Source organism: Podarcis liolepis, assembly GCF_965112155.1.
Source record: "Podarcis liolepis genome assembly, chromosome: 8".
Taxonomy (NCBI): domain Eukaryota; kingdom Metazoa; phylum Chordata; class Lepidosauria; order Squamata; family Lacertidae; genus Podarcis; species Podarcis liolepis.
Window position 1 is genome coordinate 81,945,569 of NC_139560.1, and position 15,635 is coordinate 81,961,203.

At 43.4% G+C, this 15,635-nt stretch overlaps 1 protein-coding gene and 1 long non-coding RNA gene across 3 annotated transcripts in view; one reads left to right on the top strand and one right to left on the bottom strand.

Moving 5' to 3' along the window:
- MYO10 (myosin X) overlaps positions 1 to 15,635 on the bottom strand; it is a 203,916-nt gene that overhangs the window by 103,790 nt on the left and 84,491 nt on the right. For both annotated transcript variants that reach the window (XM_083518955.1, XM_083518956.1), the window contains exon 3: positions 5,901 to 6,059. In XM_083518955.1, the coding sequence (XP_083375081.1) occupies positions 5,901 to 6,059 (159 nt within the window). The remainder of the gene's footprint in view (positions 1 to 5,900; positions 6,060 to 15,635) is intronic.
- Positions 1,484 to 14,840, top strand: LOC310714520. The gene is made up of 2 exons (XR_014529862.1): positions 1,484 to 1,638; positions 14,719 to 14,840. It is a non-coding gene; the product is annotated as an uncharacterized lncRNA (long non-coding RNA).

The window sequence follows — 15,635 nt, forward strand, 5'->3', positions numbered from 1 at the left end:
GTACTTAACCTGAGGTACCACTGTAGTGGCCTTTGACTGGAATTAACCATCCTTACATGCTTTTCCCAACTCAGATATTGACCTGCATGTTGGACTTTGTCTTTATTTTACAACACAGGTTTGTTTTTGTATTTTAAAACTGTAAACTGCCTTGGGTGCCTGGGTGGAAATACAAGCAATAAATGGGTAAATAATGGCACAGTCCTTATTTTAACTATTTAAACCAGTTTCTCTAGATCGGCGCTGGGCCACCTTTGGCCCTCCAGATGTTTCTGGATTACAGCTTTGATCATCCTTGGCCATTGGCCATGCTGGTTTTGGCTGATGTGTGTTGGATTCTTACAACACCTGGAGGACCAAAGGTTCTCCAGCCTTGCTCTAGATGGATAGATTTGGTTATGCATGCTTGCGTATGGAATAACAATCATCGTTTCAATCTGAGTTGCAGACATCCACAAGGGCAAATAATATGCTGTAATTCCATTTTAAGGACTCATCTACAAATGCGTATTACAGAGCTTTGCAACAGATTTCCACCCTTGACAGCATATACCACTACTGGGAAATTTGCAGTGCTGGCAAAAAGCTATCTTGAAATGTTATGGGCCACCTCTTTCTGGTTTTGCTCCTAGACCAGATACATGACAAGCGCTTTTTGGAAATGTTTGCGAAGCCAGTACGGAGAACATCAGTACTCTGTAAAAAAACAACAACACATGCACAACCTAGCAAATTAGGGAAACAGACCTAGTGGTCTGAATTCCGTAAGCATTTCTGGCATCTGGCAAGAATTCAAGAAAGAGCAAAACAATTCATTGTTTCATTGATCATTACTGTGCAGCCATTAGCTCCCTGAGGGTTCCCTTGCAAATAAAGCTAGACAGAAAAGTATGCTATAATTAGATGGATCAAGTGTTATTAGGAGAGCTTACTGAACCAAAACGAAGAAATACAGCAAACGGGAGACCCAATTAAATCTGACAAAAACTATTCAGTACATTATTCAAACGTTGCAAGGCTAATTTGAGTCCCATTCCTGCTTCCGAGATATCAAAGAAGCAAACAGGAGCACAGTCCCCCTCTGCCTTGAATTTGTAAATAAAAACCTTGAGTGGCTAGCAAAGTATCAACAGAACAGCAGGAATGTGCAGAGAAACATGGACATAATAAGCCTGGGATTTCAGCTAAGTAGGCTAGTGGACATCACCTCTCATAGGCACCCCCCTGTTTCTATCTGGCACTGCCTGCCATTTGCCCCTTCCTGACAATTTATGAGTCAAAGCAAGTTGCCTAGGGGGGAAACAATGGTTTGATTCCAAAATATTAGCATTTCTTATTGATGCAGAACTGGCCCACGGCCAGAGCTGATGTGATATGATCAGACAGATCCTTAAACCTCTTGGTTGCTTGGCAATTTGTTGATTCAGCCGACTCTGTCATGTGAACAGGAAAGACAGGTATGAGAAGGGGAACGGGATTGGTTTGTTGCCTGATGATGTCACAAAGATGCTGAATACGGAATAGCCATGCAAGCCTTTCTTTGGTACTCTCCTCACTGTGTGTGTTGAGAAAAGACACAAAACTAGAAGCAGAAACCCAAGACAACAACTCCCAGGGGATGAATGTCAACTCAGTCAGGTAAGTTGTTATGTGTGCTGCCGTGGTTGCTCGAGAGCAAACAGGCAAGACTCCCCGTTGGTCTTTTCAAGGCTTTATTATCTGTCCAAAACGTTCACAATGCAGATCGACTCAATTCCATGTCTGCTCAGTCGCTAGCAGAATCTGGGAGTGGGCGGTCTTTAAACTTTCCTCAGCAGAGTAGTCTTTTGACCCCCATCCTACGCCTCCCCTCTCTGCGTATAAACCGACTGTGCAAAGAGGGTGTGGGCAGAGGGGGACCTGCCTCCCGCCCCCCGCTTTGTTCATGCTTGGTGCTGTGGCTCTCCCTTGCATCCTCCAAGCCCTGCGCCCCTTCCCCACTGGAGGCGTGGCTCCCCTCCTCCGCGGAGGAAGCGCTGCTTCTCACGATCTTTGGAGGCTCCCTGTAACCCAACTGCCCTCCCACCTCTCGCCTCTGAGCTGATGGCAGTTCCCTGACATAAGTGTAATAAAATTTTATGCTGGTTGTAAAAAAAAACAACCCAGAAGCCTTTCTTCTGGGAATTATAGTGATAGAACTACCTAAATTTTATAGAAATTTACGCATGTATGCGACTACAGCAGCAAGAATGTTACTTGCCCAAAAATGGAAAGAAGAAGTCCCAGCAAAGGAAGAATGGATACAAGAACTTGTGGGATACACAAAAATGGAGAAACTTACCGGAAGAATCAAGATAACAAACTTTTTACAAAAGAATGCAAATGGTTTATTGAATATTTACAGATAAATTGTAAACAGATAAAAATACTGGCAGGATTATTGTAATAACCTGCAGCTATATAAAAGTATGCCAGGGACACGGGTGGCGTTGTGAGTTAAACCACAGAGCCTAGGACTTGCCGATCAGAAGGTCGGCGGTTCGAATCCCCGCAATGGGGTGAGCTCCCGTTGCTCAGTCCCTGCTCCTGCCCACCTAGCAGTTCGAAAGCACATCAAAGTGCAAGTAGATAAATAGGTACCGCTCTGGCGGGAAGGTAAATGGCGTTTCCGTGTGCTGCTCTGGTTTGCCAGAAGCGGCTTAGTCATGCTGGCCACATGACCCGGAAGCTGTCTGTGGACAAACCTCAGCTCCCTCAGCATATAGAGCGAGATGAGAGTGCAACCCCAGAGTCGGTCACGACTGGACCTAATGGTCAGGGGTCCCTTTACCTTTATATAAGAGTATATATATAAAGAAGATGAATAAATGAGCAAATTAAGTTAATTTGGATATGCAGAAGATATTAAAAATAAATTTAAGGAACTGCAGAAAGAGAGGGAAGGAAGTCAAGTTTTAAAATGTCAAAATGAATGTAAAATCATTGAAATGTATCTATCTAAAAGGTATATATATATATATATATATATATATATATATATATATATATATTAATAACTTTGCTGGATCACGCCAAAGGCCTGTCTAGGCCAACATTTTGGCTCCCAACCAGATGACTGTGGAAAGAGAATGAATATGAATCATTATCATGTGCTTTTAGCCATCCCATGAAGAGAGCCCACATCAAATAAAAATCTGGCTATTTCTCAGCACAAGTTTTTTTTTAAAAAAACTGCTTGCGCTTCAATGGAAAATGTGTTAAAACGGGCACATTTTAAGCACTGAATCAAAGAGGACTCATGAGTGAGTTTACACGTTTAATGGTTTTATTTTTAGCTCTCTCTCACCGTTTTTTTAAATCGTTCCCTTTCATTCTGTTTTGACCTCCTTTCAACTCACATCTGCCAGAAACAGTTGAGTGTCGGGAGGCAAATCCAGTTAAAGCCAACTCCCAACACCGTAATTTGAATGCCCTTTCCTTTAGCTGCATCACATATGTACTTATGTGGTTTTAGGACCTCTTCCCAAAAACTTTCCGCATAAGCTCAAACTGTCCCAGGGAAGGATCGTCTCAACAGTGCTTAGCGACATGCCGCACAGTTGATAATGCAAGTCACACAACCACCATATACCACTGGCTTGTCTAATTTTGGAGCTGGGCTTTGGAGGCCCCAAAATTACAGCCTTTAACCGGCCATTTTACTATGTGCACATTCCTTGCTTTGCTTGAGATGAAGCATCTCAAGGAACAGTCTGGCCTGGTCATGTTTTTCAGCATGGGCACCATCAGAATATGTTGAAATTTAGCATTTCGGTGCAGGCTATGGCAGCCCAGCTTAAAGGATACCATTCAAATGTATGCACTGATTGAAATGTCCTAACCTGGGGTGTCCCTGTGCCATCGTATTTGCCAATACAGTGGTACCTCAGGTTACAGACGCTTCAGGTTACAGACGCTTCAGGTTACACGCTAACCCAGAAATAGTGCTTCAGGTTAAGAATTTTGCTTCAGGATAAGAACAGAAATCGTGCTCTGGCAGCGCGGCAGCAGCAGGAGGCCCCATTAGCTAAAGTGGTGCTTCAAGCTAAGAACAGTTTCAGGTTAAGAACGGACCTCCACTGTACACTTAAAGCAGGGCTCAAAATAAACACCCGTAAGGTTGCCCAAGTTCACCCTGTTAAAATTCAAGTTAAGATTCCCCTGTTACTCTCAAACCAAAACCCCCTTTAAAGGTACTATACATTTAAAGCAGTGTCATAGCACTTTAAACAATCACGGCTTCCCCCAAAGTACCCTGGAAACTGTAGTTTGTTAAAGGCATTGAGAGTAGTTAGGAGACCGCATTTTTGACCGTAAGAGCTGTTCGACGGTGGAAGAGACTTGCTCAGAAGGTGGTGGACTCTTCTTCCTTGGAGGTTTTTAAGCAGAGGTTGGACGGCCATTTACCATGGATGCTGTAGCAGAGATTTCTGCATTGCAGGTAAAATGTACTAGATGACTCTAGGGGTCCCTTTCAACTATACAATTCTGTGATAATTCTTCACACAGAGTTACAGTTTTCCAGAGTTCCCTGAGAAGAGGGACTTGACTGGTAAACCGCTCAGAGAAATGTAGGGGAGGGGAATCTCTTCCAGTTCTTTAGAGATAAAATGCAAACTATCAAAACTGACATTTAGAGACCTCCACGTACTCCACAGGTTTAAAATATCTGAGTCAAAAAAGCATCTCTAAAAATGGCCGTGAACCACAAACCCTGCTGACCACTTCCTGCAGAGCCTTACGGAACCTCTCCCTGTTATTTTACCAATTCACCCGCAAAACTATCCATCCCTCCATCTCCTGACATTCCTCCCACTTAACCTTTGTTTCATTCATTCTCTTGACAGAGCATTCTAATACACCTCTGCAGTCCTTCTGCTCTTGTTAACTCTACAGAGCCTGGCTTTCCACATTTTCAACTCTGCCCCTTCCTAAATGGTTGTGGCTGAGTTCTAATAGTTCATTGTCAGAACTTCCCCGTGGCAATTTTTATTAACCACAGTTGACTCAATATGGAGTTAGGCCATTACGTTCAAATCTCAGGCTTTCCCAGCTCTCGTCTCAAGATTTCCACCTTACGACCTACCAAACTCCTACTTCATTCAGTCTGAATTAATCTTCATTTAATGCTCCGTTTAATCTCAAGCTCTCCTGGCCTGAGGAAGTGGCTTGAGGATATCCTCAAGTCCCTTTTTATTTTTTAAATAATTTTTATTAAATTTTCTGTTCTACTATTTAGAATATTCATTTAAACAACCTTAAAATATCAGTGACTTCCCTTCTTCTCTTTCCATGGTTCATTTTGCATAACACAAATCCCTGCATATTTTATATAAGCAAAACCATTCAGTATTCCATTGTTGCATCCATCAAAACTAATTTACATTTTTGAATTTATCTTACTGCTGCCAATGTTTTCACTCAAGTCCCTAACCACTCAAGCATACAGTCGTACCTTGGATCCTGAACACCCTGGAACTTGGACGTTTTGGCTCCCAAATACTGCAAGCCTGGAAGTGACTGTTCCGGTTTGAAAAAACGTTCTTTTGGAACCCAAACATCTGACGGGGCTTCCGGGGCTTCTGATTGGCTGCAGGACCTTCCTGCAGCCAATCAGAAGCCACAATTTGGTTTTCAAACATTTTGGAAGTCGAACAGACGTCTGGAACGTATTCTGTTCAACTTCCAAGGTACGACTGTATTTATATATCACACTGAACCCCCCACTTCTTGCACACACAACTTTAGGGGGCAGCAGGTCTAACTTTCTGCAGCGATAGTGCCAGCATCTCTTGCTTTAGGGGAACTTTCAAATCCAACCATGCAAAATAGCAATTTCCTGCTCAAAATATTTCCCTCAGCCCCCTCCAAAATGAACTTACATAAATTTTGTTTTGTTGATATCGCTGGAATAGATTGTGCATGATGGCCCCTTCATGGAGGTCTATCAGTGCGGCCATGTCTTCCAGACCTTCTGAGCTTGTAGGCTGCATAGCTGTGACTTTTTGGCGTGTGACTGACCTCTGTTTATACGTGTATACCTGAAAAAGGGAGAAAGCAGTTCTTGAAAAACAGATTCTACTTTTATGTCCTCCATTTCCGTCCACACACACAAAATGCATCTTTTTTCAAAAGAACACTCTTGCAACCACATGCCGGGCAGATGAACGTCAACATATAATAATCCATACCTACTATTAACTGAGTAACTTTGCAAAAGAGAAGCATGTTGCCTACACCAGGCAAAACCACCAATGTACAGAACATAATTCTGAATCTTGGGAGAGCTGTTTAGAATAACGCAAACCAGAAGCACATTGGTAGAAAATGTTCTAACAGATCTAACATAATGCCTAAGGGTGCTGCTTCAATTAAACACTAGTTATCCCAGGTTAGCCTCAGGTAGGTCAACAGGAATTTCACCCCTGGTATTTATTATTATTATTATAGTGGTACCTCAGGTTAAGAACTTAATTTGTTCTGGAGGTCCGTTCTTAACCTGAAACTGTTCTTAACCTGAGGTACCACTTTAGGTAACAGGGCCTTCTGCTGCCGCCGCACTGTCACGGCATGATTTCTGTTCTCATCCTGAAGCAAAGTTCTTAACCCGAGGTACTATTTCTGGGTTAGCGGAGTCTGTAACCTGAAGCGCCTGTAACCCGAGGTACCACTGTATTATTATTATTATTTACACATATATAAATTATAACTACACTATATATACTATAAGTACATATATTATAACATACCCCTGGAATTTCACCCTGGGTAACATCAGGAATAGCTCTTGGGCAACGGAGCTTTGTAATGGCTTTTTGCCTCGAGTGGCAAAATGTGGACCCTCCAAGTGTCCCTTATTTTCCAGGGACAGTCCCAGATTTACAGAATCCGTCCCAGTTTCTGGTTTGATCCCAGAATGTTCTACTTTCCCTTAGGACACCCCTATTTTCATCGGAGAAAGGTTGGAGGGTATGGAGTTATGCAAACCCCAAGCCAAGGAGATAAGTAACTGTACAACTTTTAGAAGACATTTGTAGCCAGCTCTGTATAGAGAAGTTGTTTAATGTTTTGCTATGTCTTTATATATGTTGGAAGCTGCCCAGAGTGGCTTGGGCAACCCGGTCAGTTGGGCAAGGTATAAATAATAATCTATTATTCGTATTGGTATTATTGAATGGGACGTCTCTATTTTCCTCAGAGAAATGTTGGACGGCACGAAAATTTCACAGGCCATCCCTGCCTCTCGCTAAAAGTAACTGTCTAATTCTTAAAAGCAAACATTGGACTTTTAGGGAAATGTTACCTATATGACCAGAGGAATGCAAAGACTAGCATGTTGGACCAGGATATAATATATAATCCCCCTCTTCTCCAGTTCTTATGCCACAGAACTGTTCACAAGGAGGACTTAAATACTGATCACCTATTGTTACTCAGCTCCATCTGCTAGTTAAGTGTGTTCACCATCTGAATATAGAAGCTTCATTGCTGGCTATCATGGCCCATGCTTCTAGAGGGTCTGCTCTATATGTACAGTGGTGCCTCGCAAGACGAAATTAATTCGTTCCGCGAGTTTTTTCGTCTAGCGAATTTTTCGTCTTGCGAAGCACGGTGTCGGAAAAATTTTGGAAAAGCTTCAAAAATCGCCAAAAACCTCAAAAAAGGTTACCACACCGCGTTCTATGAGTTGCTCCTCGAAGTCAAGTCGCAGCTGTATTAAGGGTGTTAAGAAAAAGGAAACAAACTTGCAAAAAACGCGAGACGTTTCCGTCTTGCGAAGCAAGCCCATAGGGAAATTCGTCTTGCGAAGCAGCTCAAAAACCGCAAAACCCTTTCGTCTAGCGAGTTTTTCGTCTTGCGAGGCATTCGTCTTGCGGGGCACCACTGTATAAAATAAATAAATAAACAGAACAGCCATTTATGCCTGCAGTCAGCCTAACATCTTGAGATGCTACGTTCCCTCGGCTAATGGTATGTTAGGTAAAGAAGTGCTTCTTTGGCTTAAACGTCTGCTGCTTTTACACAATTATTCTGCTTGACCATGGCCCACATTATGATTTGGCAGACTCTGGTGACATTCAAACAACATAAAAGAGAACATATACACTTCATGGAGCCGTTGCAAATAATTTCCAGTGACCTTAAAGTCATTTCCTTAATTAGCTTTTAAAATGCCTATTCCTGTGTATATTTTTAAAATGCATGTATTTATATATGAGTTGCTGTTTTTCAGTACAGAGCCAGCACAACTTGGCATGCTTTTCCGCTGGAAACAAAATTCCCCTTAACGTTTTAGAAATCCAAACACTGTGGTAACTAAGGAGGTTTTAATAACATGAAACTTTTTTTTTTTAAAAAAAGAACTATATAAACCTTTCCGACATATTTATAAAGCTTTCCTCTGATTTAAGGATTGTGATAACTGGCAAATCAGACTATTTGTGAACATTTAAGAACTGCCAACACAGTTTACTGAGCCCACATTCTTCCAAAATAATAGTTCAGTTAGTAGAGCCTAAGTCTTAATCTCAGTCGTGAGTTTGAGCCCCACATTGGGCAAAAGATTGCTGCACTGCAGCCAGTTGGACTCTCCTGGTTCCTTCCAACTCTACAATCTATGATTCTATGATTAAGATAAAAAATAAAAAACAAGACTATGATTAGAGGGAGGGTGTGGTGGGGAGACATAGGCTTACATCTTATCCCCCAAAATGGAGCTGGTATGTTGTTTAATGGTGAAACAATTCAGAAACTCTTTTATCACATTTGAATTCAGGAACGCAATGGTTGGTTTGTCGAAAGCCATGCGGTCTGTGAATGGAGCAACCAGCTCAGACATCTTTACATGTGTCAATAGTTCATTGTACAGTCATACCTCGGTCTAAGAACAGTCCTGTTAACAAATGATTCGGGCAACGCATTCCACAAAACCGGAAGGAGGTGTTCCGGCTAGCGAACTTTGCACCGGAAGACAAACAAAAGCCAACTGGTGGAAGGGCACCGGCAGCAGGAAGCCTCAATGGGGAAAGCGTGCCTCAGTTTGAGAACATTTTCGGTGTAAGAACGGGCTTCCGGAACGAATTAAGTTTGTAAACAGAGGTCCCACTGTTTGTCACTTCCCAGAAAACCTTTACCACTGTACATGTCCACCACATATGGTAAAAAGTACCCTCATTCTCTTTACATCTCCAACACAATTTTGAACTTGTTTTGTACATTTTAGCAATTTTACTCGGTGTTAGGTACCGACGATACTAAAGAAAATGTTTAAAAACACATTTGTAAAAAAAACCAGAAGCCTTTTTATTAGGTATAATAGGTGAAGAGTTACCAAGAGATGATAAAAGGCTTTTTATGTATGCAACGACAGCAGCGAGAATGCTACTAGCCCAGAGCTGGAAGGAAGGAGAAGTACCAGCAAAAGAAGAATGGCAGATGAAACTGAGTATGCAGAGTTGGCGAAACTGACGGGGAAGATCCAAAACCAGGAAGATCACGCATTTACTAAGGTAAATGTTAGCTCCAGTCGTGGATGACTCTGGGGTTGTGTGCTCATCTCGCTTTATTGGCCGAGGGAGCCGGCGTACAGCTTCCGGGTCATGTGGCCAGCATGACTAAGCCACTTCTGGAGAACCAGAGCAGCGCACGAAAACGCCGTTTACCTAACCGCCAGAGTGGAACCTATTTATCTACTTGCATTTGACGTGCTTTCAAACTGCTAGGTTGGCAGGAGTATTTACTAAAGATTGGAATAAATTTGTAATTTATTTAAAAGTTAATCAGTTAAAATCGTTGGCAGGGATGTAATGACACTTGCAATGTGGAATTATTTATGGTAATTGGGTGGTGCTGTGGGTTAAACCACAGAGCCTAGGGCTTGCCGATCAGAAAGTCAGCGGTTCGAATCCCTGCAACGGGGTGAGCTCCCGTTGCTCAGTCCCTGCTCCTGCCAACTTAGCAGTTTGGAAGCATGTCAAAGTGCAAGTAGATAAATAGGTACCACTCTGGCAGGAAGGTAAACGGCGTTTCCGTGCACTGCTCTGGTTCTCCTAGAAGTTCGAAAGCATGTCAAATGCTTTCGAGATGAGCACACAAACCCAGAGTCGTCCACGACTGGACCTAACATTCAGGGGTCCCTTTACCTTAATAAATGCGTGATCTTCCTGGTTTTGGATCTTCCCCATCAGTTTCACCAACTCCGCATACTCAGTTTCATAATAGGAAGCTGTACACTGGCTCGGAAGCTGTACACTGGCTCTCTCGACCAATAAAGCGAGATGAGCGCCGCAACCCCAGTGTCATCCGCAACTGGACCTAATGGTCAGGGGTCCCTTTACCTTTACCTAATAGATGGATAAGGGTAAAAGATGTAACAAATTTAAACTTAAACATGGAACCTATGGAGGGAGGGAAGGAGGTTTGAAGGTTCAAAAGAACCTTGTATTTTAATATTTGAAGTGTTTTTGTTTTATATGTATAAAATTATCAAAAATCCAATAAAAAAATACATGTGTCAATAGAGCAGGATTGGGGAAGCAATGTTGGACTCTCATCTCCCAGCCAGCATAGATAATAAGTCAGGACGATGAGAGCCGTCCAACAATATTGGGAGGTCCAAGCATTCCCTATTCCTGCAGCTGTCTATTGTACTGACATTGCAACTTGCAACTGACCATTGCAAAGGGAGGAATGCAGATCCATGGACCTGATTCTCTAAGAGTCAGCATATCTGGCTGCAGTTTATATAGCTTAGTCTCGCTGGCTCTTAGCGGGGCTGCTGGAAGCAGAGCTGAAGGAAGACTGTGTCCCAAGGCGAGTGGGGGGAAAGAATAAGAAGCTTTCACTGTCTTCCTCCAAAGGCTGCTGACATTCCTTCTGCCTGAGCTGAAATCTTGCCTGCCTTTAGAGATCTGGGGTGGGCCCCCTTTCCCCCCACTGCGTTCACTTCCTCAGAAAGACAGCTGGTATTCAAAGCATCCATCCCCTGCTTCTTCTGATGCCAGACCACCTACAGTTCTCCTTGGGCAACATTCTCAGATTAGGGATGCCCCAGAAGAGGAGACCACGGGTATCTGGAAGCAGTTGCGTCCCTCAGTTAGCTATGAGCACAGTAAGAAAACAACAGGGGCATATTTACTAATGGGTGCATCAATAATTTCCCTGCATCCACTCGTTAAAAGCTGCTGCAGGAGCAGCAGCAGAGATCGGCAGGTCAGGTCAGGTCGATCTGGGCCACCTGCAATTCCAGAGTTTTTCCAGAAAAGGTATGTGGTTCTAACAAGCCCCTCCCCTCGTCTGTGAAAAGAGAAGATGATTTCTTTTTCCATGGAAGAGCTCCAACCTCATGCTATTTTAGTGGCACTCAGGTTGCGCCACTTGCAAAAGCAGACTTGTTCACTTGAGCCACTTCCAATGGAAGTCTGCCACAGAAATAATAATAATAATAATAATAATAATAATAATAATAATTTTTATTTGTTTGTTTGTTTGTGTGTGTGTGCATATATATATATATATATATATATATATATATATACCCTGCCCATCTGGCTGGGTATCCCCAGCCACTCTGGGCAGCTCCCAACAAACTATTAAAAACACAGTAAAAGATCAAACATTAAAAACTTCCCTAAACAGGGTTGCCTTCAGATGTCTTCTAAAAGTCAGGTAGTTGTTTATTTCCTTGACATCTGATGAGAGGGCTCTTTCAGGTATATCATCTGAACTCAAGTTTCCCTGGGATTCTTTTTTCTCTTGAATTCTCCTTTGGCTCCTACTTTAAGTTCTCACATTAATGGCTATTTTCCCCTCCTTTTTCTTGCCCCCCCCCCGCCCAGCTTTTTCTAATTAGACACACAGTGGGTGGCAGGAATGAGGGCACACCAGTAAAAACAGCTGGACAAAACTGCTAGCAGAAGAGCTGGATGTAGCTGAATACAAAACTGAGCTGTTGCACCTGAAAATTCAGGCACCAAAAATCCCCTCCATTGAATTTGCAGAATTTGGGGTTCTTGCTTATTTCTCAATCCTATAAGTGGATGATTCCCCTGGCTGCCAAGAGTAGGCAAGTATTCTTAAAGGTGATGAACAAAACACTCTCTCACTCCTCCTACTGATTTTTTTTTTAAATGAACCTAGTGGATAGCAGAAGATGTTCCTAAATTCTTCATTATCTCAGTGCAATTTCACATCGGCCCCTTTGAAAAAGTGGCGCTTCCTTATTCTTCTTGCTTGGATCTCTTTGGCGAAACTGCAGTAATTTTGCTGCAAGAAGTTCTTTTCCACCATCGTAAATCATATGCAAGTGAGTGGTACAGGATTTGCAGAATACAGTTTTTTGGAGGGCAATGCCATTTTCACACCTTGGTTAAATTATTATTTTTTAACTTGGGAATGAAGGAAGGCCCTGACCTCTCTACGTCATTTGCCATTTAACATTCCCGTCTTGCAAACGGCCGTTTTGCTCGTGGCATTACATAAAGGGGAAAACCCTGTGTGGTCGCTGGGTCCTGCGAGGGACAAAAGATTCTCTGTATGCGAAAAGATGTGTGATTAAAGTCATTAAATCATGGCCCCAGAATGCTGCTTGATTATCCCAGCTGAGCCACATGAGAGTCCAAAGAGCTGAAGCCACATGGCATAGATCCCCCCTCCTGATTTAATTTCCACAACCACCCTGTGAGGTAGGTCAGTGACTGACTCGAGGTCACCCAGTGAGCTTCATGGCCTAGTGGGGATTTGAACCCTCATCTCCCAGGTGGGACATGGGTGGCACTGTAGGTTAAACCACAGAGCCTAGGACCTGCTGATCATAAGGTTGGCGGTTCGAATCCCCGTGACGGGGTGAGCTCCCGTTGTTCGGTCCCAGCTCCGGCCAACCTAGCAGTTCGAAAGCACATCAAAGTACAAGTAGATAAATAGGTACCACTCCGGCGGGAAGGTAAATGGCGTTTCTGTGCGCTGCTCTGGTTCGCCAGAAGCAGCTTAGTCATGCTGGCCACATGACCCAGAAGCTCCCTCGGCCAATAAAGTGAGATGAGCGCCGCAACCCCAGAGTCGTCTGCAACTGAACCTAATGGTCAGGGTTCCCTTTCCCTTTACCTCCCAGGTCCTAGTCCAACACTGCAACCACTACACCACATTGGCACACCCTGACTTAGTTCCAGGAAGAGGTATTTCAAGGACCTGATTATGAAAGGCATTTGAAGGATACTCCACTTTGAAAAAAGTAAACACTTTTCACATAGTTGCATGCTTTATTTCTGTGGAAGCACAGATTATTATTTTTTCAAAAGGCTTTTCCACGACAGAACGAAGAAACATCATCTCACTGTTGCCATGTAGGTGTGTTTTCCCCAAAGCAATGTGCAAAAATTAATTCGCAAGCCAAACATTTTTTGTTTGCAGTCTGCCTGGGTAAGAGGACCTAATCACCTTTCTTCTTGAGAAGGTGGCCAAGAATGCCACACTAGGGTTGTGTTGTGACTACACACAACGGGCTAAATCAATATTTCTTTGAAATTCTGATAGTTAAGGCGGCCGATGGTCTGGATTCAACTAATAAATCCCCTTAGCAAAAGCCCATGCAAGGACTTCTGCTGGTGCAGGAAGGTAGTAAAGGCAAAAGACCCCTGAGACTTCCTCCCTTGGTGGTTCCCCAACTGGTTCCTCCCACCATTTCTCTGTGTCCAAGCCCATGACATCTAGGAAAAGGTAAAGGAACCTTGGACGGTTAAGTCCAGTCAAAGGTGACTATGGGGTTGTGGCGCTCATCTCACTTTTAGGCCGAGGGAGCCGGCGTTTGTCCACAGACAGCTTTCCGGGTCATGAGCCCAGCATGACTAAACCGCTTCTGGTGCAAAAGGTCACTGTGACAGAAACCAGAGCGTACGGAAATGTCGTTTACCTTCCTGCCACAGTGGTACCTATTTATCTACTTGCACTGGTGTGCTTTCGAACTGCTAGGTTGGCAGGAGCTGGGACAGAGCAACAGGAGCTTACCCCGTCGTGGGGATTCGAACCGCCGACCTTCCAATCGGCAAGCCCAAGAGGCTCAGTGGTTTAGACCACAGCGCCACCCACATCCCTTAAGTATACGACAAGCATTAAGGACATACAAAGGAGTCCACTCTCTGTGCTTCTGCGTGAGTTGCTGCCTGGAATGAGGCATGCCTAGAGTGACTCATGCAGAAATAAGGCTTCTATGCTTTCACTCACCACACCTTGATGCAGCACAGTGGCCGGCCTCCTCTGAAGGCAGGTAATTCTGCTGCATCTCGACATTAGGAATGACCGGATGAAGCATCCAATCATATCTGACACAAAGATGCAGCAGAATTTTGGGTCACCTGGAGAGACTGGCCAGGAAGAGCATTAAGTCACGCCAGAGAGACGGTGGGTTCGTGAGACCATTTTATTACTGAATTAATTTCTCACTGCCCTCTCACTGCAACCCAGTTTGGCAGTTAAATGAATCCCAATCAAATCCAAGAGGGTTGCAAGTGGCTGAGAGTTTTTATACGCTTAAATCCTCTCCTTCAGCCTATCCAACCTGATCCTTGCTGCGTTGCTATGCAATTTTTTATCAACTAATACGGGTGATGTCTATGATGGTGGAGCCTTCATTCAACATACCGCGTAATAATTCAGCAGGGATAAAGCTCTCAATAAATGGGGCTTTTTCCCATTTTTTTTTTAAAGGGCAGATGGTCAAGACCAGATTAAAGTCTGAAGACTATGGAACTACATCACAGGCTTTAACTCTTCAAATTAAAAGACGATCATATTTAAAATAATAAAACTGTGTATGTATTTTAAAAGAATTAATGCTGCACAGGGAGTTTTTGAAATCTCAATTGGTGGACATTTCAGGTAACAGCCTTTGGGGAAGGCTGTATGTAACAAAAAAAAAGTAAAAAAGAATGTGTGGCTCGCTTGATTGCGGTGGTCTAGAAGTGAACCCACAATATCTCCAAGGTTAGGGGACTCCCTCTAAGCCCCATTCCATTGCATCTTTAAGAGTACACTGTGTATTTTGTTCCTTTAAACAGCGCATCGTTTACAGCAAAATTAGGAAAAGCTTTCATTTCAACAGCTGGCAGTTAAGGAAATGATCATGTAGTTCGGTGAGCCTCAGCATTGTTCAATTAACAATAATGCATGATAGTCCTTAAATCTGGAAGCTGCCTCGACAGCTGCTAAAATGGCCTTGATGCTTGCTCCATGCAGATTGCGCAGCAGAGAAAAGGAAAGAGGGAAGAGGAGGAGGAGTTTGGATTTGATATTCCACTTTATCACTACCCGAAGGAGTCTCAAAGCAGCTAACATTCTCCTTTCCCTTCCTCCCCCACAACACTCTGTTGAGGTGAGTGGGGCTGAGAGACTTCAAAGAAGTGTGACTGGCCCAAGGTCACCCAGCAGCTGCATGTGGAGGAGCGGAGATGCGAACCCGGTTCCCCAGATTACGAGTCTACCACCCTTAACCACTGCACCACACTGGTTCTCAGTGTGAAATGAAGGAAATGAAGTTGTATTCAATTCGAGCACTCTACTGCAAAGTTAGCAAGAGATCATTACAACACAATATTCGCCAAGCCTACTGACGATTTGGATCTGCA